The sequence below is a fragment of the Cynocephalus volans genome, chromosome 10 (assembly GCF_027409185.1).
Source record: "Cynocephalus volans isolate mCynVol1 chromosome 10, mCynVol1.pri, whole genome shotgun sequence".
Lineage (NCBI taxonomy): Eukaryota > Metazoa > Chordata > Mammalia > Dermoptera > Cynocephalidae > Cynocephalus > Cynocephalus volans.
The window spans coordinates 48,222,745-48,246,322 of record NC_084469.1 but is presented as its reverse complement, the minus strand read 5'-3'; the positions used below and the strand labels follow the sequence as shown (position 1 = coordinate 48,246,322).

The following is a 23,578-nucleotide window of genomic DNA, read 5'->3' as shown; positions in this document are numbered from 1 at the left end:
TACAAAGAAGAAAATGTCATTATAAAAGTTAATTGTTGAGCTGGCCAGTTAGCTCAGTTGGTTAGAGTGTGGTGCTAACACCACCAAGGTCCAGGGTTCGATCCCTGTACCAGCCAGCTACAAAAAAAAAAAAAGTTAATTATCTAACAAGTTGAAAATTATAACAGACCAGAACATAACAGTCATCAAGAAACTTGTCAACAGTAACAATACTTTTCAATACTTTTCCCTCAATATAAAAAGAGCTATTTTAATACAGCTTTAGATTTCCTATTTGCAACCTGTGGTTTTTAAAAAATCTTTTGCTATCTCCAGCAACCACAGAATTACAAGTAGATGCTTATCCCACCTCCTTTCTGCTTCCTCCAAGGTATTTTTTTAATTGTTTCAGGTAAATTTCGAATTCACCATTCAAAACTTAAAATGACATTTACTGCACTTTACATAAGAGCCTCTTCCAAAGTTTCTGTGTATAAATTGAAAACTGTTAACTACATTGGCTCGTATTATCAATGCCCTGCAAACATTTCATTCTCCATCCAAAACCCCACAAAAAAACCAGATAATCAGTGTCCAGTATTTTCCCACAATTTCGTACTAAGAGATCAAGATTGAAGCTGAACCTAGCTTGTTTTTCTGTGCTGGATCAGCAACTCCAAGTGGATAATGCAAACGCTGCATTTCACTAGCCCTATCCAATAAAAGGCTGGCACATGCAGCGTGATCACTGATTTAAATCCAAGCCCATACGAAGACACAGAATATAATAAAACTTACAGTAAGATTTCCTGCAAAATAAAATTGAACTTTGGCTCAAAGACCATAGTTCTGAAAGACCAGAAAAAGCAAAAACAGCCTCTGAGGACTGCAAGAATGAATTTATTGAGCAAGGCTCATCCAGGGTGAGCACACTGTAGAATAGTCCAGGACATTAAAAACCTGTTTCCATGGGAAAATCTTATGATTTCCACATTCTTTTGGGATTAAGAAATGTTTCTATTATATGTCAAACACGTTTGACTTTTGTCTACATTAAGTATTCACTAATAACATTCTAACTCCATTAAAAAATTTGAGTGTTAGATAAGTACAGTCCTTCATACCAATTAGGGCTACAAAACCTTGAGAGAATAGCTAACACCCATTACAGATAAATTTAGTACAGTAACTACATAAATGGCAATTAACGAGATGTTTGCTACTGAAATAACACATACTTGAAAAAGAACTAGTATGACAAAATTTCCATTCTAACTACAAAATTAACTAAATATAATTAATATAGATCTCAAAAGCCAGATCACCTAGACCATGAACTGACAGAAAAAAGTTATAAGCATACTAGACTACAATGTCAAGTGAAAGAAGGTGAAACCCGGTTTATATCATTCAAGTTTAGGGAAAAAAAGAAATAGCTCCATGCATTTATGTATATAAATGCAAAGTGTTAACAGCAGGGATATTCACTACCTCATTAATTTCGGAACTGTTTAAAATTTTTATGACAAAAATGCATTATATTTTAAACTTTAAAATGGCTAGAAATCAATACATTAACAGTACTATATTAACACTCTTCTAAAGGACAGGATGCAAATTTTTATTTGTTAAAAACTAAAGGGGGAGGAAAAGCTTAGCCTTCCCCAATTCCTTTATTTATTACCATTATATCTGTCTAAATAAATTTAAGAAAAAAGCATAGAACATAATATAAAATGTACACTATATCTCAAGTCTCACTCGCTGTTTAAACAGGCTCATAAACTTACTGGCCTACTAAGGAGTCTTGAGATATCCAACAGCATTTTCTTATCATTTTCAACATCTTTACTGGGGTGACTTTATTTTCTAATTCTCAAGTGATATCTCTGCACATAACTTTTCACAGATACAGGTAAACATCACCTAGGTACACAAACCAAAGCCCCAGTGGTGTTCTCTCGGGGCTGGGATGCCCAGTTTTGATCCAAAGCCACTACGGCCGAGTTGAATGCGCTGCACGCGGCGGCTGCAGTGGTCAAGCCACACGCTCTTCGCCTCAGCGTTCTCTGAAGCCCTAGGCCCGCCGCCTTTGGGGAAAGCCGAGGACACAGGTGCAGGGTCTGCCTGGCGGCTGACGCAGCTCAGGTGGAACCGAGCCGCGCCGCCTCCCTGCCCAGCGCTTGCTGCAGAGGTTAAACGCGCCGCTCGTCCCCAAGTTACGCATCCAGCGCCGCTGCCTGCGGGGCGCGCGGGGCGAGAGAGGCGCCGGGCCCGCCGCGCCGCGTCACAGGGGCCCCGACCCGGCGCCTCCGTCACAGAGGCCGCCCCGGCGCTCCCTCCCGCCCCGGACGTGGCTAGCTCTGGGTGTGGGAGCCCGGGACAACGACCCCAGCCATGTCCCCCAACTTTGCCCAACTTGTCGTTAAGACTCAGTTCCAGGGTCTTCAGAGCCCGCCCCGCAAGAGGCAGGAGACTCCTCCAGCAGGGCTGCGACCCCTGCCCCTCTCCCACCTTCTCGGGCCACAAGGACCCCGACTCTGCCCAACTCCTCTCACAGCCCCCGGGTTCTGGAACCGGTGGCCCCGCCTCCAGGGGGTCGGGGGCGGCTGAGGAGGGCGACCTCCGTGACCTGCTCCTTCCTCTCCCTCCCAGACGCCGGGAGCGGCGGGACGCGCGTACCGAGTGGCTGCGGGCCGCCCCCGGGACTGTCCGGCTGCTGTGCGCCGGGGGCCGGGAGGCTCTTGCGCTCCTTCTGGGACTCCCTCCTGCCGCCGCCCGCGCCGGCTCTGTGGCCCGAGGCCCCGGCAGGGCTCCTGCCGCCGCGGGCGCCCACCCCGGCCGCCGCCACCGCCGCCTCGTCGCGCCGCTTGCGCTGCAGCTGCTGCTGGCGCCGACGCTCGGCCTCGCGCAGGATGTCGAACGGGTCCGACTCGTCGTCCAGCAGCTGGTGGAAGCGGTTGGCCACCACGCAGCCGAAGCTCTCCTGCATCGCGGCGCCGGCGGCGGCCACGGGGCTCCCCAGGGCGCCCTTCATGCCGCCGTGGTCACTGCGGCCCGCCGCGGGCAGCCCACGCGAGCGCGTCTCACAGAAGCCGGCGGCGAGAACCCATCCCGCCCGGCGCCGCCCTACCCGGCCCTGGCCCTCCCGGCGCCCGCCTCCGCGCCGCCCGGCAGCCAATCGGCACTCGCGGACACGCCCCCTGCCCGCGCCGGCGCGCCTGCAGGCCCAATCACCGGCCGGCCGCTGCTACGTCACGCGACCCCCCCCTGTGCCCCTCCCCCTCCGGCAGCGGGGGCGGGTCCCAGGGGCGGCGCTACCCGCGGAGAAACAGTGGTGCGGTCCCGGCGGCGGGGACGTGCGAGTGGCTCGAGCCGCTACGTTTTCTCTCTGGGCCCGGGTCCGTGTTGATTATCGGCCCCGCCTCTTTGAAGCCTTCGTGTTCGTTTAGTCATTCAACAGTCATATACCGACCACTTCCTATGTGCCAAGCACACGTCGTAGGACGTGATCCTCAGGCTGGAGACTGAAGAAAGTGCCCTGAGGGAAGGGCACAGCGTTCCCTCCTCCCGTCGCAAAGAGACCTGACCTAATTAGGAAGCCCGGGAAGGCTTTCCTTAGGAAGCGACTAAGGACGACCAGGGGCGGGAAGATGGCGAGAAGAGACGCCCGCGCTGGAGTGCGGGCCGGGCGGGGCCCCGTTAGCTCGTCGTTCTGGCGGCAGCGGGAAGGAACGGTTTGCAGGGAGGTCAAAATGGACTCGGGGAGACCAAGCAGGAGGTTGTTGCAGAACTCCAGGAAGAGTTGGGGAACCGTGACTGGGACCAGGATGGTGCAGGGCGGGTGAAGAGAGGAACAGGTTCAGGAGCTACTGGGGGGAGGATATGTTGACGCCTCGTTTTCTGGCTAGAAATAGAGCACTGAGAGAGACTCCTTTGATGAGAGTCATGAGCTCAGTCTTCGACATGTTAAGGTTTGGGGTTTTTTGTTGTGGGGGGGTGTGTTGTTGTCTTTGAGATATCTGATTGAGGCCTGGAGCTCAGAGAACACTCGACTGGACTTCTTCCAGGAAATCTTGCCTGGGCACCGGTGCAGACACTCTTGGCTGCCTGTCCTACAACCATTCTCTCTCCCTCTTACATTTTTCCAGAACCTGTACTTTGTTCAGGAGCCAGGTGGCCAGAGGAAGCTGGGCCCCTTCCAGCCTCAAACTTGGTTAATCCTAAATCATTCATTATAATTCCATTTCCTTGCCAGTGATGGGTATAGAAATAGGCTGTGGTGCAAATCTGGCAGAACAGATCTGAGGCTAAGTATTTTGGGAAAGTTTTTCTTGCACCTAAAAAGGGATTGAGAAGGGATCTCCCCCACTTCTTTTCCACTTGTGTTCTTTGGTCCTTGTTCTGTGAGCAGAACATGATGCCTGGGGTTGCTGTGCCTTACTGTAATGTGAAGATTGCAGAGCAGAAGGATCTTTCTAGGAGAAAACCTAGATCCTTGATGTTCTTGAGCTGCTGGCTTGCTGCACTAGGGAACCTCCGTTACTCAGACCAATTGTTACGTAAGATGAGAAATGCCGTTATTGTTGAGCTGCCCTTCGCTGTGTTTGTTTCTTGCATCTAAAAGCATCTTAGAGCATCTTACTCAGGTGCTTCATGACGAGCTTTTTCTTTTCTTTCCTAAATGCTGCAAGTTATGTATTTTACTCACTTATTCAATTTTCTCATTCCCAAGGAGGACGGGGATGATGCCTGTCTTATTCATGCAATTTATGTTCCCTGAAGGTATTTGATGATTTGAAGGAATTTGGTCATCTCCTTCTTTGAGTCAGCAGAGACTAAGGCCTGTAGCTTCTACCCAAAAGAATCGAAAGCAGGTGTTTGAACAAGAACTTGTACATAAATGTTCATAGTAGCACTATTCACAATAGCCAAAAGGTAAAAACAACTCAAATGTATGGGAGTGGATGAATGCATGAATAAAATGTGGTATAAGGGATTATTATGAGGCCATAAAACGTAATGAAGTACTCTTAAATGCTAGAACATAGATGAACCTTGAAAACATTGTGCAAAGTGAAAGAAGCCAGACACTAAAAGTCACATGGCGTATGATTCCATTTATATGAAATGTCCACGATAGGCAAATCCATAGAGACAGAAAGCAGATTAGTGGCCAGAGGTCGAGGTTCGAGTGTTAGAAATTATCCACTGAATGGGTACAAGGTTTCACTTTGGGGCAATGAAAATGTTTTGAAACTAGATAGTGGTGATAGTTGCACAAAATTGTGAATTTACTAAATGCCATGAATTGTATACTTTAAAATTGTGAAAAAAAGTAAATTTTATGTGTATTTTACTACAATTTAAAAAAGAAACCAAAAAGCATGTACTTTGAGTCCTGATTCTGCCACTCATTAACTTTGTGACATTAGACATGCTCTTTATTTCTGTGCCTCCATTTTCGTATCTGTAAAATGGAAACATTAATGGTCCCTACCTCAGAGGGTTACTGTGTGCACTGGATGAGATACTGCATACGAAGTGTTTGGCACAGTGACTGGCACAGAATAAATCCTCAGTCAAAGTCAGTGTTGTTATCAATGTTATTAGTATCATTATCATCATTTTGAATCAGGCTTAGGAGCAGGTAGAATCATACTGGGGCCTCTTCAGGAGGTAAATGGCATTTCCAAAGATTCTTGATGTACCACAATCACCACATGCACCAGAGATCACTCTTTGAGAAGCACTGCTTCAAGCCAAAGTTGTCTCTGGCATTTTTAAGCTGCCCATCACCAAACCACAGCACCAAGAAACTATCACCCTAGAGAGAAGGGCTTGTTGTCTTCCCACTGGACATCTGTCAGCCCACTCCCCTACTTGCTTCCCATTTTCTTTCCAACATAGCCAACCATTCCAAGTTCTTAAGGCATGCCCTGTGAGCACTGCATCCTAATTTCCAAATCACAAATGCCCAAAACAGTTGTAAGTGAACAAATTCTGATTGCTTCAGAACACCTTTAGAACCACTGAAACATAGATAAGTCATCTCTAGCTGGTAATAGCTGGCCATAGGTCTCTTGTGAGGCTATTGGTTACTACAGAACTGATGGTAATTTATTAAGCAACCTCATGGTTTTTTTTGTTCTAGACCCTCCAGAAAATAAGCCTCACATTTTTTACTAACCATTTCCACTGGGAGATTGCGTCCTTAAATTAAATGCATTCCTAAGATACAACTCCACCATGTAAGCATGAGTTATTTGCAACATTGTGTTTAATGTGGTCAGTTTAATAGGCTGATCTTTCTAATAATCAAACAATCTTTAGTAATTATGCCAAACAGAAATACACACACATGCATCCATATAGTGTAGAAAAATAAAGCACACCAAAAAAGCAGTGAAGTATGGATACTGAATAATACCACAGCCCCTCCTTGATTATTGTATATATTCCAATAGTTATTTATTACCACTAATGGAAATGCAGAGAAGCTTAACCACACACAAAATGTAATTTACCTTGAGTTACTTAATAGAGGAATTCCATTAGAAAAAACACAGTAAAATCTTCCAGATTGACTTGAAACTCACAGATCAGTCAAGAGTTTAAAACATGCCACTTTATTACTTTCAATTACATGCAGAGAGCAGCAGCTGGGTGAGGGCCGAGGAGGCAGGACCAGGTCAGAATGTAAAAGATGTGAGTTCTTGTGAGTCACCAAAGAGCCGCATTCTATCCACTCTGCTTTGCCACTGGGTTATTGCTATCTCTTTGCTTTCCTTTCCTCCTCTATAAAATTAAGATAATTATAACCTGCCTTGTGTTCCTCATATGGTTGAAGACAAAACCAAAGTAAATTGAAAAAGGTAAAACAAAATTGCATTACTTTATCATTTCTACTTGCATAACATGTGCAAGAACAAAAACATTCTAAGAGGATCGGATCTGTCTTTTATGCCAGTTGAGTCATTTATGACAAGATCAATGAAGTTTAGTTCCTGATTCAGGTTGATTAGTAAATTAATTCAAACTCAGTTTCCCATAACAAATGAATAAAGTAAAGGAATAAAGTACATAGTTTCAAAATTAAGAGTTGTAGGCGACAATCAGGATGCCACAGGAGAACTTCTAGCAAGCCAAAATTCATTCATGATGATCAGATACAGAATGTCTAAATCAGGAAGAGGCCTGCATCCAACCTGCCAATACTGGTGTTCTTGCTGCTGTCGAGGCTCCCTCCAGCTTCCTTTCTTGTGACGAGATGTTATTGACCAGCTTAGTGCTTTTGTGCCCTCAGAGTAATTGTGCCAATAAAACTTTTAAATTCTCTCTAGTTCCTACTATTAAAAGTTTTTTTTTTTTTTTTTCTTTTTTTTTTTTTAAAGATGACCAGTAAGGGGATCTTTTTTTTTTTTTTTTTTTTGTCTTTTTCATGACCAGCACTCAGCCAGTGAGCGCACTGGTCATTCCTATATGGGATCCGAACCCGCGGCGGGAGAGTCGCCGCGCTCCCAGCGCAGCACTCTACCAAGTGCGCCACGGGCTCGGCCCCCTACTATTAAAAGTTTGACCTTCAGTTGTAATTTTAATCAAGGCTGAAAAGAATAATTTGAGATTTAGAACTTTTTATTTCCTTGTTTGTTCTGGATTTGTCAAGTTGTGAGCAACAGAAAGCCTATCTGGAGTAAATAAAACAAAGAACTTTGTTGGCTCAAGAAAAAAGCCCAAGAGTGAATCAAGCATAGCTGGATCAGGGATGAATCATATCAAGACCTTCATTTGTTCTCTCTCTCTCTCTCCTTCTCTCTCCGCCCCCTTCCTCTCCCTCTCTCTCTCTCTCTTTGCCCCGCTTCTCTTTGCTTCATTTTCTTCTGTACTGGCTTCACTTTTACCAGTTCCTCTCCACAGATGGGCCCAGTAGTGCCATGTTTATTTAAAGCCTTACAGTTCCAAACCCAGGAGAAAATTAAAGAGGACTTTACTCTCAACACTGGTGCAGGAGTCCTAGAATCGAATCGTAGGCCTGTGTTGGGGTCACATGCACACCACTAAACAGTTGCTGAAGTGCAAGGCGTTTAATTCTCTGACCAGCCAGGCTCAGGTCACCAGCCCGATCTGTAGTCTGATTGGAATAAGTCCACCCGAACCACTGAGACTGAGCATTTATGTGGGTGTTTCCCTGAGAAAAATAAGGTTTTTCATACCAGCAAATAGGAATAGATACTGGGTAGGTAACAAACAGAATTCCCCACAGTAGATGATTAGCATGGGCATGTTATTGGTGTGCCTCTTACAGCATTGGACGGCTTTACCGTGCATTATAATTCTTTCTCCTTATTTCTCCTCCCTAAGGCCAGAAATTGTATCTAACTCATTTCTGAATCCTTTCCTTTCCTTCTTTCTGGCCTCATCTTCAGTGCCTGAAAGGCAATTTGATTCAGGAAATATTTGTTGTTTGGATGAGTGAATTTTTTGTTTGTATACATGTGCTCATGACAAATAATTTTGCATGTGTTAAAAAGAAAGTAAAAATGCAACAAATTAATTAATATATGAGAAGGTAGATACATGATCAAATGGATGTAATATTTTTTCTTTTTTCTGAAAGATTCATGATTTTGCACATTCCCTAATAATAGCTGAATCTTAAATAGTGCTTGCTAGGCTCCGGCCATCATTCTAAACATTTTCTATCTGTTCATTTCATCCTTACAACAACCCGATGAGGCAAATACTTTTACTGTCCCCACGTTACAGTGAGATGACTCAGTAGGTGGAAGAGCTGGGCTCAGGGATGCAGGCGGTCTGGCTTGAGTCTGCACCTCTAACCACTGTGCTTTACTGCTGAGCACTGAGCTAACACCCGGGGTGTGAGCAGGACGTGGTCCCTCTCCTTACAGACCTATGCAAGCAGGAGGCAGAAATTATTGTGCATATAAGCACTATTTTTCAGAACAGCCCTAAAGGGGAGCTGTGTGTGGATCCATAATTATATCACTGATAGAAATTATGGGAGGGAGGGCTTACTGAGGCTCTAGTGGGGGCGAGTGGCATATGTGGATGCTCCCCCACAAAAATGTTGTTTTTCAGGGTGAAAGCTATGCTGTGTCCATGCTAAGGTTGGACTGACTAAAATGTTGAAATAGTACTGCAGTTTGGCTTGGATTATATTTCAGAAATGTGTTAAAAAATATGCTAGCACTTCGCTTTTCTAAGGATGGTCTGTGGACCAGCAGCTTTCATATCACCTGAGAGCTTGTTAGAAAAGCAGAATTTCAGGCCCACCCCAGAGCTACTGAATCAGAATCTACACTTTACAACATCCCCAGGAGATGCTTGTGGACAGTAAAACTTGAGAAGTGCCGAGTTAATGTAGAAACACGCAGTCAGCACTTGGATCAGTCAGTATCACCTGACAGCTCTGTTAGCTCTTTGAGCCCAGGCGTCATTTGGGGCTGCAGCAGTTCAGCCTTATCTAGCAGCTGGTACGTTTGAGGTGTTCAGCTTGGGATCTAGGCACAAATTTAAAAAGATAGCCTCGCCACCAAGAAGGACAGAGATCCCTTGGCTTCTCCTGGCTCTCCTGTCCCTGGTCAAGTTTTGAGCTGGAAAAAGCAGAAGCCTAGTGATATAGACTGTAGCCCCCAAGTTTTATGTATTAGTAACTTGACCCCCACTGTGACTGTTCAGAGGGTGAGAAGTCCTATCATGGTAATCGAAAGTTGGGGCCTTGAAGAGGTGATTAGATTGTAGGACCATGCTGTAATAAATGGATTAATAATGATGGTCAGGAGTTTGGTTCTGAGAGCTTTAAAAGAAAAGCACAAGAGAGGTTAGTCTCTCTCTGCCATTTCTGCCATGTGAGACCCCTAGGTCCCTGTCACCACCATCAATACCCTCACCAGATGTGTTCCCTGGACTTTGGACTTCCCAGCCTCCAAAACTGTAAGAAATAAATTTTGTTTTCTTACAGATTACCCAGTTCTGTATATTTTGTTATGAGCAGCAGAAACGGGCTAATACACGTAGTAAACAATCAAGAAAAAAGTCCCTTAGGGTCAGGCAGTGCAGAAAAAAGTGTGCTCCACAGGAGCCTGGTGAGCAGGCCACCCCAGAACTAGGAAAAGAACAACTCCTCCTCCAGGGGTCCCCCTAGCTCCTTCTACTGGTGGGGTTTAACCTCTTGCTGCTGGCAAGGAAAAACTAGTCAGAAGGCTGAAATCCGTTTTCACAGAGCGGGCGATGATGGTGAACCTGGAGCTGCCAGGCAGTACCGAGTAACTTGCATGCTACAGTGTGCTCAGCCAGTTTCCTACTAACGGACATTTTGGTGTTTCTCATTTTCCACCCTTCACAACAATGCTGCTGTGAGTGACCTTAGGCGTATATATTCTCACAATGACTATTACGAAAGATTTTTAAACTGAGGAGAAGGACAGGAAGAGATTTGCATCCCATTCCTGAGTTAATCAGTCAAAGTAAGTCCTGGGCTCTGGCTGGCTGGGGAAAATGTGGAAATCTGCAGCTGCCTGGATTATTTAGAAATGGCTAAGGGCTTCGTCTAGCGTGGCCATAGCTGCTTTCTTAGGAATCACTGTAGCTACCAGGAAGAACTTGTGTTTAATCTCTTAGGCCCAAGGCTTCATCCCTTCTCTGGATGGTCACTGAAGTCCATGCTCTTGGCCATTGGGGCCTCTCCTGCCTCACAGTGGGACTGTGACAGCTCTTTCAGCCCCTTCTTTATCTAGCACCTGAGGAGCCTATTCCTTCCCGCTTGGGAGATTAGTTTATTCCCCTTGGGGATATTTTAAAATGTGTATTAGACCCAGCATTTATGGATGATTGTGAACAGAACTAAAAGCTCTAGAAGGTCCCATTTTCTGAATGGAAGGCTTGTCTTACCTCTCAGCCCCCCACACCCCCAGTTCCTGCCTAGAAATCCCTCACATTCAGCATACTGGTGCTCACTTTTTGTTTTTTTAATTTTATTTTGTCGATATACATAGTGGCTGATTATTGCTCCCCGTCACCAAAACCTCCCTCCCTTCTCCCTCCCCCCCTCCCCCCCAACATTGTCCTTTCTGTCTCCTTGTCGTATCAACTTCAAGGAATTGTGGTTGTTATATCTTCTCCCCCCCCCCCCCCCGGTTTTGTGTGTGTGTGTGTGTGTGTGTGTGTGCGCGTGTGTGTGTGTGAATTTATATATTAATTTATAGCTCCCACCAATAAGTGAGAACATGTGGTATTTCTCTTTCTGTGCCTGACTTGTTTCACTTAATATAATTCTCTCAAGGTCCATCCATGTTGTTGCAAATGGCAGTATTTCATTCGTTTTTATAGCTGAGTAGTATTCCATTGTGTAGATGTACCACATTTTCTGTATCCACTCATCTGATGATGGACATTTGGGCTGGTTCCAACTCTTGGCTATTGTAAAGAGTGCTGCGATGAACATTGGGGAACAGGTATACCTTCGACTTGATGATTTCCATTCCTCTGGGTATATTCCCAACAGTGGGATAGCTGGGTCATATGGCAGATCTATCTGCAATAGTTTGAGGAACCTCCATACCATTTTCCATAGAGGCTGCACCATTTTGCAGTCCCACCAACAGTGTATGAGAATTCCTTTTTTCTCCGCAACCTCGCCAGCATTTATCGTTCAGAGTCTTTTGGATTTTAGCCATCCTAACTGGGGTGAGATGGTATCTCAATGTGGTTTTGATTTGCATTTCCCGGATGCTGAGTGATGGTGAGCATTTTTTCATATGTCTGTTGGCCATTTGTATATCTTCCTTAGAGAAATGCCTACTTAGCTCTTTTGCCCATTTTTTAATTGGGTTGCTTGTTTTCTTCTTGTAAAGTTGTTTGAGTTCCTTATATATTCTGGATATTAATCCTTTGTCAGATGTATATTTTGCAAATATTTTCTCCCACTCTCTTGGTTGTCTTTTAACTCTGTTAATTGTTTCTTTTGCTGTGCAGAAGCTTTTTAGTTTGATATAATCCCATTTGTTTATTTTTCCTTTGGTTGCCCATGCTTTTGGGGTCGTATTCATGAAGTCTGTGCCCAGTCCTATTTCCTGAAGTGTTTCTCCTATGTTTTCTTTAAGAAGTTTTATTGTTTCAGGGTGTATATTTAAATCCTTAATCCATTTTGGGTTGATTTTAGTATACGGTGAGAGGTATGGATCTAGTTTCATTCTCCTGCATATGGATATCCAGTTATCCCAGCACCATTTGCTGAAGAGGCAGTCCCTTCCCCAGTGAATAGGCTTGGTGCCATTGTCAAAGATCAGATGGCAGTAAGTGTGTGGGTTGATTTCTGGATTCTCTATTCTATTCCATTGATCAGTGTGTCTGTTTTTATGCCAGTACCATACTGTTTTGGTTATTATAGCTTTGTAGTATAGCTTAAAGTCAGGTAGTGTTATGCCTCCAGCTTTATCTTTTTTGCTCAGCATTGCTTTGGCTATGTGTGGTCTTTTGTTATTCCATATAAATGTCTGGATAGTTCTATTTCTGAGAAAAATGTCTTTGGAATTTTGATGGGGATTGCATTGAATTTGTATATCACTTTGGGTAGTATGGATATTTTCACTATGTTGATTCTTCCAATCCAAGAGCATGGGATATCTTTCCATCTTATTGTATCCTCTCTAATTTCTCTCAGCAGTGGTTTGTAGTTCTCATTATAGAGATTTTTCACCTCCTTGGTTAACTCAATTCCTAAGTATTTTATTTTTTTGGTGGCTATTGTAAATGGGCAGGCTTTCTTGATTTCTCATTCTGCATGTTCACTATTGGAGAATAGAAATGCTACTGATTTTTGTGTGTTGATTTTGTATCCTGCTACTGTGCTGAAATCATTTATCACCTCCAAGAGTTTTTTTGTAGAGGCTTTAGGCTGTTTGATATATAGGATCATGTCATCTGCAAACAGGGACAGTTTGACTTCATCTTTTCCAATCTGGATGCCCTTTATTTCCTTCTCTTCTCTGATTGCTCTGGCTAGTACTTCCAACACTATGTTGAATAGGAGTGGTGAGAGTGGGCATCCTTGTCTAGTTCCTGTTCTTAAAGGAAAAGCTTTCAGCTTTTGCCCATTCAGGATGATATTGGCAGTGGGTTTGGCATATATGGCTTTAACTATGTTGAGATACTTTCCCTCTATACCTAACTTATAGTGGGTCTTTGTCATGAATGAGTGCTGTACTTTATCAAATGCTTTTTCAGCATCTATAGAGATGATCATATGGTCCTTGTGTTTGAGTTTATTAATATGGTGTATCACATTTATTGATTTGCGTATGTTGAACCAACCTTGCATCCCTGGGATGAATCCCACTTGATCGTGATGAATAATTTTACGTATGTGTTGCTATATTCTGTTTGCTAGTATTTTAGTGAGGATTTTTGCATCTATATTCATCAAGGATATCAGCCTGTAGTTTTCTTTTTTGGTTATATCTTTACCTGGTTTTGGTATCCAGGTGATGTTTGCTTCATAGAATGAGTTTGGGAGATTTGCGTCCATTTCAATCTTTTGGAATAGTTTGTAAAGAATCGGTGTCAATTCCTCTTTGAATGTTTGGTAGAATTCTGCTGTGAATCCATCTGGTCCTGGGCTTTTCTTTGTTGGGAGCCTTCTGATAACAGCTTCAATCTCCTTTATTGTTATTGGTCTGTTCAGATTTTCTACGTCTTCATGGCTCAGTTTTGGGAGCTTGTGTGTGTCCAGAAATTTATCCATTTCCTCCAGATTTTCAAATTTGTTGGCGTATAGTTGTTTATAGTAGTCTCGAATGATTCCTTGTATTTCAGATGAATCAGTTGTAATATCGCCTTTTTCATTTCTAATTTTTGTTATTTGAGTCTTCTCTCTTCTTTTTTTTGTTAGCCATGCTAATGGTTTGTCAATTTTATTTATCTTTTCAAAAAACCAACTTTTTGATTCATTGATCTTTTGAATTGTTTTTTGGTTTTCAATTTCATTAAGTTCTGCTCTGATCTTAATGATTTCTTTCCGTCTGCTAACTTTAGGTTTGGATTGTTCTTGTTTTTCTAGTTCTTTAAGGTGAAGTGTTAGGTTGTTCACTTGCCATCTTTCCATTCTTCTGAAGTGAGCGTTTAAAGCAATAAATTTCCCCCTCAATACTGCTTTTGCAGTATCCCAGAGGTTTTGGTATGATGTATCATTGTTTTCATTAGTTTCAATACATTTTTGATTTCCTGCTTGATTTCTTCTTGGACCCATATGTCATTAAGTAGAATGCTGTTTAATTTCCATGTGTTTGTATAGTTTCCAGAGTTTCGTTTGTTATTAATTTCTAGTTTTAATCCATTGTGGTCTGAGAAGATACATGGGATAATTCCAATTTTTTTGAATTTATTGAGACTTGATTTGTGACCTAATATGTGATCTATCCTGGAGAATGATCCATGTGCTGATGAGAAGAATGAATATTCTTTTTTTTTTTTTTTAAAGATGACCGGTAAGGGGATCTTAACCCTTGACTTGGTGTTGTCAGCACCACGCTCAGCCAGTGAGCGAACTGGCCATCCGTATATGGGATCCGAACCCGGGGCCTTGGTGTTATCAGCACCGCACTCTCCCGAGTGAGCCACGGGCCGGCCCAAGAATGAATATTCTGAGGTTGTTGGGTGGAATGTTCTGTAGATATCTGCCAATTCCAATTGGTCTAGAGTCTTGTTTAGATCTTGTGTTTCTCTACTGATTCTTTGCCTTGATGATCTGTCTAATATTGACAGTGGGGTGTTCAGGTCCCCTGCTATTATGGTATTAGTGTCTATTTCCTTCTTTAGGTCTAATAGAGTTTGTTTTATAAATCTGGCTGCTCCAACATTGGGTGCGTACATATTTATGATTGTTATGTCTTCTTGATGGATCAGTCCTTTTATCATTAAGTAGTGTCCCTCATTGTCTCTTTTTATGGTTTTTAGTTTAAAGTCTATTTTGTCAGATATAAGCATAGCTACTCCAGCTCGTTTTTCTTTTCTGTTTGCATGGTAAATCTTTTTCCATCCTTTCACTCTTAGTCTGTGCGAATCTTTATGGGTGAGGTGGGTCTCTTGTAGGCAGCATATAGTTGGGTCCTCCTTTTTGATCCAGTCAGCCAGTCTGTGTCTTTTAATTGGGGAATTTAAGCCTTTTACATTTAGAGTTGTTATTGAAAGGTGTTGATTTATTCCTAGCATTTTATTGGTTGTTTGGTTGTCTTAGGTGTCTTTTGTTCCTTGCTTTCTGATTTACTGTTTGGTTTCTGTGTTTGTTGGTTCCTTAGGTTGTAGATAGCGTTTTTGTTTGCTTGTTTTCTCTTCATGAATGCCATTTTTATTATAATAGTGGGTATTGATTTTTCTTGGGTTTTTATGGCAGTGGTAGTTATTTTTCAGGAACCAAACCCAGTACTCCCTTGAGGATTTCTTGTAAGGGTGGTCGTGTGGTAGTGAACTCCCGCAGTTTTTGTTTGTCTGAGAAATATACTATTTGCCCTTCAGTTCGGAAGGATAGCCTTGCAGGGTAGAGTATTCTTGGCTGGCAATCTTTGTCTTTTAATATTTTGAAAATATCATCCCATTCCTTTCTAGCTTTTAGGGTTTGTGATGAAAAGTCTGATGTTAGCCTGATTGGGGCCCCCTTATAGGTGATTTGACGCTTCTCTCTTGCAGCTTTTAAGATTCTCTCTTTGTCTCTGAGTTTTGCCAATTTGACTATGACATGTCTTGGAGAAGGACTTTTTGGGTTGAATATGTTTGGAGATCGTTGAGCTTCCTGGATCTGAAGATCTGTGATTTTTCCTATACCTGGGAAGTTTTCTGCCACTATTTTGTTGAATATGTTTTCAATGGAATCTCCATTTTCCTCCCCTTCTGGAATACCCATGACTCGGATATTTGAGCGCTTAAGGTTGTCTGATATCTCTCTCAGATTTTCTTCAATGTCCTTGATTCTTTTTTCTTTCTTTTTGTCTGCTTGTGTTATTTCAAACAGCCCATCTTCAAGTTCAGAGGTTCTCTTTTCAACTTCGACAAGCCTGCTGGTTAAACTCTCCATTGTGTTTTTTATTTCGCTGAATAACTTCTTCAGTTCAGCAAGTTCTGCTACATTTTTTTTCTGGACATTGATTTCCTTGTACATTTCCTCTTTCAGATCCTGTATACTTTTCCTCATTTCATCATGATGTCTAGCTGAGTTTTCTTGTATCTCATTCAGTTTCCTTAGAATTATCACTTGACATTCCTTGTCAGTCATTTCAAGGGCTTCTTGTTCTATAGGATCTAGAGTTTGAGATTTATTAACTTTTGGTGGTGTACTTTCTTGATTTTTTGTATTTCTGGTATCTTTTTTTTGGTGTTTATTCATTGTGGCAGGGGGTTTCACAGTCCACCGGTTTGAGACTAATGACTGACTAGGATGTTGCTGTGGTTGCCAATTTGGTATGGCTCCCTCCGTGACTGCTCAGTTGGCCTCTAGTGCCTTGTGTGTGTGGTTGCCTCGGGTCTTGGGCTTCTCCGGGGAGCCACCTTTCTGGTCAGCTTGGACTCTGCTGGGCTGGTGGATCACGTACCACAGGGTGTGTGATCGCTGTTGAGCTTTCACTTCCTGTGCAGGACTTCTCCCTGTTCCGTGTGCTCTGGCCCAGGCTGTTGGATCGTGCCGTGGCGACCCCACAGGGTGTGTGGTTTCTGTCGAGTCTCTGCCTCCCTGGCCGCACGTCTCCCCACTCTGTGCGCACTGTGCTGGGCTGGGGCGTGTCTTCTGCAACCCTCGTCTATCAGCTGGGCCTTCAAGACCCTGCTCGGCACCGCCTCGCCCAGGAAGTCTGCCAGGTTTCTGGTAGGCACAGACGACCGGTCGCTCTGGGTGCCTTTGTAGCACTGTGTAGATCTTTCTCGGGACTTGTTCACCTTTGTATCCCCCTGGCATAGACCGAATCTAGCCCCCACCTGCAGCCAGCTCTCCGGCAGGTTCAAGCAGACCTGGGAACTCTCCTACCACACTATTCCCAACCAGAAATTGCTTAGGCTTTTTTCCGAACTGGTGGCCGCAGAGATGGTATCTGCCTCCCAGTAACAGGAAGTTTACTGGGGGCCGGAGTCCAGGGTGTGGTGGAGTGACAGTCGGCCTGCCCGTACTTCCTTGCCCTCCCGACACTGGCCAGAGACGCCCCACGCCACCAGCCCCGCCAGAGAACTGCAGAGGGAGTGGGAGGGGAGGCCGGCCAGCAGGCTCTGGAAAGCCCTGAGCCGGGCCAAGCAAGTGGGAAGGCTCAGTGATGGTCGAGCCGGGCGGAGCTGCCAGTACCTGGGAAAATGGAGGCAGTCCTAGGGCGATGAGTGAACCAGTGATGCAGGCGGGAGCCGGGTGGGTGTCAGCCCCCCGAACAGGGCTTGGCTAGGGGTCACTCACAGGGCTGTGCAAGGTTGGGCGCTCACTCTCTGCCTCTGGTTTGTCGTCTTTTCCGTTCTCGGCCACTGCCACCTCGGGCTGTTCAGTCACGGCGCGGCTCGGGCGCTCCCAGGAATCTTCTTTAATGCTGGCCTGAAACCTCGAATCCTGAATAGGGCAGCTGGCTGCCTTCAGCGCGGCCCTGGCCTCCGGGATCCTGTCTGCATCCACAGCAGCCCTGGCGCCGTGTTCCCTGTTTCGAGACTCGCTTTTGCAGCTAAGAAACAGTTCTTTTCCTGCTCCACACTTCAAAGCTGTTGCCTGTAAATGAGGCAGCCTGTCCTGCCGGGGGCAAAGTGGTGGTCAGCCCCCACGACCGGCCAGCAGCTGCGGTCCTCTCTTAAGAGATGGCAAGAGGAAGTTTCACAAGTTTCCCGGCTGCCTGAGGCCCAGTGGCCGCCTTTTCCACCTCAGCTACTCCGCGCCAGCCGCCGCAGCCACCGCCATCTTGAAACTTAAACAGAAATCCCTGGTGCTCACTTCTTGAAGACAGACTCAATCCATCAATCATCTGAGCACCCACATTGTGCCGGGAAGTCCTTACAAGGATCCTGAAAGGTGGGTACTGTTATCACCAATTTATACACAGGAAACTACGGTTAAAAGCCTGAATGGTTTGTCTGGAATTTGACCCCAGATCACCCAAGTCCAAGCCCAAGGCACTGCCGTTTATATTACTGGAAGGGAAAAGATCCAGTCAGCCTGCTGCCTTCTGTATTGTCTCAAAAGGCCTCATCATTCCGTGTCTCTGAAGGCCCCTGCAGAAGTCCCTCCCTGTCTGTCTGGCCCTGGTGGCAGCCTTCCTCTGGGCATCCACCCCCTCTCCACAGGTGCAGCAGCTCCATCGTAAGTCTTGACACCTCAGGTACCATTCTTGGAGTTCTCAGTCCCAGCCGGGCGATACTAGTGAAGGGGCAGTGGCTGCTTCTGCGGGGACCACTGTGTTAGTCTGTTTCTATTGCTTAAAACAAAATACCTGAAACTGGGTGGTTTACAAAGAAAATGAAGTTTATTGCTTACAGTTTCTGAGGCTGGGAAGTCCAAAGCCCATCTGGTGGTGGTGACAGTGACCCAAGTGTCTCACATTGCAAGATGGTAGAAGCAGAGAGAGCAAGACAGACTCTCCTCTTCTTTTTAAACCCTCAGAACCACGCCCCTGACCACCATTTTTAATCCATTCACTACAGCACAGTCCTACAATCCAATCACCTCTTCAAGGACACACCTTTCAATGACCATAATAGGATTTCCCACCTTCTTAACAGTCACAGTGCAGGCTAAGTTTCTAATACATAAGACTGGGGGACACAATTCAAGCTTCAGTGAGTTTGGGGGGGACAATTCAATCAAATACAGCCACCCTTCCCACAGAGTGCATCTCTTAGAGGCATCACCCTGGCTGGGACTACTAGTGAGTGGTGAAGATTTCACCGACCTTTCCTGAGCACGGGCTCTGTTAGGCTTGGTGTGGGACACAGGGGCAGGAGGGGGCACCACCTCTGTGTTTCATTGCTGATCCCTAGCAAGAGCTGGCTGTCCTTCCCTTTTGTTTTCTTACATATTTCTTTCCCGTATACAAATTTACACACACACACAGAACCTCAAACGTGTGTCAGGAACATTACATCACTTGCCCCTCCACCCTCAGACTGTTTCTAACAGACTGTTGATTATTTATTTTATATTTTAAATGTTTTTAATACACTATTTTCACAGCCCCCCCACTCACAGACCCACACACTCATGGCCCCACACACTCACAGCCCCCCCCACACTCATGGCCCCACACTCACAGCCCCCCACACACTCACAGCTCCACATTCATGGCCCCCCACACACTCACAGCTCCACATTCACGGCCCCCCACACACTCATAGCTCCACACTTACGGCCCCCCCCACACTCACGGCCCCACACAGCCCCCCCCACTCACAGCCCCACACACTCACGGCCCCCCCACACTCACGGCCCCACACAGCCCCCCCACACTCACAGCCCCCCCCACTCACAGCCTCCCCACACTCACAGCCCCACACTCACAGCTCCCCCCACACTCACGGCCCCACACTCACAGCCCCCCCCACACTCACAGCCCCACACTCACGGCCCCACACACTCACGGCCCCACACTCACAGCCCCCCCCCACACTCACAGCCCCACACTCACGGCCCCACACACTCACGGCCCCCCCCACACTCACAGCCCCACACACTCACAGCCCCACACTCACGGCCCAAAACACTCACGGCCCCACACTCACAGCCCCACATACTCATGGCCCCCCATACACTCACGGCCCCACACTCACAGCCCCCCCACACACTCACAGCCCCCCCCCACACTCACAGCCCCCCACATACTCACGGCCTCACACTCACAGCCCCCCCCACACTCACAGCCCCACACTCACGGCCCCACACACTCACGGCCCCCCATACACTCACGGCCCCACACTCACAGCCCCCCCCCACACTCACAGCCCCACACTCAAAGCCCCCCACAAACTCACGGCCCCACACTCACAGCCCCCCACACACTCACAGCTCCACACTCACGGCCCCACACTCACAGCCCCCCCCCACTCACAGCCCCACACTCACGGCCCCACACACTCACGGCCCCACACTCACGGCCCCCCCTACACTCACAGCCCCACACTCACGGCCCCACACACTCACGGCCCCACACTCACGGCCCCACACACTCACGGCCCCACACTCACGGCCCCCCCCACACTCACGGCCCCCCCACACTCACAGCCCCACACTCACGGCCCCACACACTCACGGCCCCACACACTCACGGCCCCACACTCACGGCCCCACACTCATGGCCCCACACACGGCCCCACACTCACAGCCCCCCCTACACTCACAGCCCCACACTCACGGCCCCACACACTCACGGCCCCACACTCACGGCCCCACACTCACAGCCCCCCCGCACTCACAGCCCCACACTCACAGCCCCCCACACACTCACGGCCCCACACTCACGGCCCCACACACTCACGGCCCCACACTCACAGCCCCCCCCACTCACAGCCCCACACTCACGGCCCCCCCCACACTCACGGCCCCACACTCACGGCCCCACACACTCACGGCCCCACACTCACGGCCCCCCCTACACTCACGGCCCCACACTCACGGCCCCACACACTCACGGCCCCACACTCACGGCCCCACACACTCACGGCCCCACACTCACGGCCCCACACACTCACGGCCCCCCACTCACAGCCCCACACTCACGGCCCCCCACACACTCACGGTCCCCCACACACTCACGGCCCCACACTCACGGCCCCCCACACTCACGGCCCCCCACACTCACGGCCCCCCACACTCACGGCCCCACACTCACAGCCCCACACTCACAGCCCCCCACACTCACGGCCCCACACTCACAGCCCCACACTCACAGCCCCCCACACTCATGGCCCCACACTCACAGCCCCACACACTCACGGCCCCACACTCACGGCCCCACACTCACAGCCCCCCACACTCACGGCCCCACACTCACGGCCCCACACTCACAGCCCCACACACTCACGGCCCCACACTCTCAGCCCCACACTCATGGCCCCACACTCACAGCCCCACACACTCACGGCCCTACACTCACAGCCCCACACTCACAGCCACACACTCACAGCTCCACAAACTCACAGTCACCTACACACAGCTCCACACACTCACAGTCACCCACACACAGCTCCACACACTCACAGTCATCACACACTCACCACCCCACACACTCACAGTCACCCACACTCACAGCCCCACACTCACAGTCACCCACACTATCAACATCCCCCATCTGAGTTGTGAACCTGCATTGATACATCATCATTACCCAAAGTCCGTAGTCTACGTTCGGGTTAACACTTGGTGCTGTACTTCCCTGGGTTTGGGCAGACGTGTACTGTCATCTGTCCACCATTACAGTATGGCAGAGAGTAGACTCATTGCGCCCAAGCCCCCCGTGCCCCGCCCGTTCGTTCCTCCCTCCCCCAATCCCTGGGCCACTGGTCTTTTCACTGTCTCCATAGCTTCACCTTTTCCAGAACGTCATATAGTTGGGCTAGGACTGTGTGTAGCCTTTTCAGACTGACTTTTGTTTTTGGGGGGGGGGGGATTTTTTTGTTCCTAGACAGGCACTATTTGTTTATTATTAATTAATTAAATAGAGATAGTGTCAAACATACCGCTTAACAAATTTCCTCAGGTAACACAATGTCTTGGAGATGTTTTTTCTCAGTGTAAACGACAATGATAGTAATAACGATAATAGCTAAACTTATTGGACATTTACTACGTGCCTGTAAATGTTCTCCGTGTGTGTTATGGGCTGAATTGCGTCCCTCCAAAATTCGTATGTGGAAGTCCTAACTGGCAGTACCTGAGAATGTGACTGTATGTGGAGACAAGGTCTTTAAAGAGGTAACTAAGTTAAAATGAGATAATTAGGGTGGAACCTAATCCAATATGACTGTTATCCTTATAAGAAGAGGAGATTAGGACACAGACACACACAAGGGAAGATTATGTGAAGACACAGGGAGGAAAATGTTCATCTACAAGCAAAAGGAGAGAGGCATCATAAGAAACCAACCTTGCCAACACCTTGATCTTGGACTTCTAGCCTCCACAACCGTGAGAAAATAAATTTCTGTTATTTAAGCCACCAAGTCTGTAGTACTTTGTTATGGTATCTCTACCAAACTACTACAGTGTGTAACTCATTTATTCCTGCAATAGCCTCAAGAGGTAGGAACTATTATCCCCACTTTACAGGTGAGGAAACTGAGGCACCAGGAAACTAAATAACTTGCCTGTCATCACCCATGGTATAATAACCGGATATAGTAAGATGTTCTGTGGTAACAGGCAGTACCCAAATCTCAGCAGTTTAGCACAACAAAGGTTTATTCCTCATTCACTCAGCAAGCCCAGCAGGGGCTGGGGCAGGGCACATGTTCCGTGTAGTTACCCAGGGACCCAGGATGATGGAGCCTCCATCTTGACACACGCTTCTGCAGTCCCTACAGCAGGGAAAGGGTGTGGGTGAATCTTGCACTGACTTCTGAAGCTTCTGCCTGCTTGCCACCTCCGCTTACATTTCCTCAACTAAGTTGCCTCATAAGGCCACACCTGTCTCGTATATTTATATACCGCGTCATGGCAGCCATGCAGGGCAGGCAATCCCAGGCAAATTCCAAGGCCTGTACTCCTAACGTGTATTCCGTAATACAGTTGGGGTAGTGTGTGGTGAAGAGTTCACTTCACATGAAGAAAGGTCTGGCCTTTGCCTTCGGCTACTAGGAGGTGACCTCGGGGTTCCTGGAATATGCTGCTTTATGGGAATGTCTTTGTTTGTGTGGGGGGCTTTGGCCAGCAGACAGTCTAATAATGTAATTCATGATGGGGGCTATGGGACATGCCATATCAATTCTGACCTCCAGAGAGGCTGGAGACTAAAGGTCAGCCATGCAAACAGTATGTGATCGATCCCCAGTGAACACTTTGGACACAGAAGCTCAGGTGAGCTTCCTGGGTTGGCAGACTCTGTGCATATGACCATACCCTGATGCCAGGAGGGGAATGTGTTCCTGAAGATATGACAACTTCACATTTGGGCACATTCCAGATTCTGCTCTATGTGACTTTTTTTGGATGGTTCTAATTTGTATCCTTTCTGTATAATACAACTGGAAACATAAATATAATGTTTTCCTGAGTTCAGTGAGTCATTCCAGTGAATTATCAAGCCTGAGGGTAGTTGCATAGCACTTTGTCCTGGCATGTCTGATTATCTAACAAAAGTAAACACACATAATGATAATGGAGGATGAGGTGGTGTTCTAACTGGTCTCCAAAGATGACTCGAAATAAGTACACCTCCCAATTTTCACGTATTTGTGCAGTCCCCTTCTTCACTGAATCTGGACTAGCTGTGACTGGTGTTAACCACCAGAATGTAGTGGAAATTAAGCTGTGCCAATTCTGGACCCTGCATTTAAGAGGAATGGTAGTTCTATTTCCCTTTTCTTGGAATCCAGCTGCCATGCTTTGAGGAAGCCCAAGCAGCCATGTGGAAGGCCACATGGG

At 46.6% G+C, this 23,578-nt stretch overlaps 1 protein-coding gene and 1 pseudogene across 2 annotated transcripts in view; one reads left to right on the top strand and one right to left on the bottom strand.

Annotated features, from left to right (window-relative positions):
- The window catches only part of HABP4 (hyaluronan binding protein 4), a 41,494-nt gene extending 38,384 nt beyond the window's left edge, over positions 1 to 3,110 (bottom strand). For both annotated transcript variants that reach the window (XM_063112610.1, XM_063112612.1), the window contains exon 1: positions 2,662 to 3,110. In XM_063112610.1, coding sequence (XP_062968680.1) covers positions 2,662 to 3,016 — 355 coding nt within the window. In that variant the 5' untranslated portion in view covers positions 3,017 to 3,110. The remainder of the gene's footprint in view (positions 1 to 2,661) is intronic.
- A 522-nt stretch (positions 3,111 to 3,632) lies between these two features.
- Positions 3,633 to 23,578, top strand: part of LOC134387370 (mitochondrial fission regulator 2-like) — a 42,330-nt pseudogene continuing 22,384 nt past the window's right edge.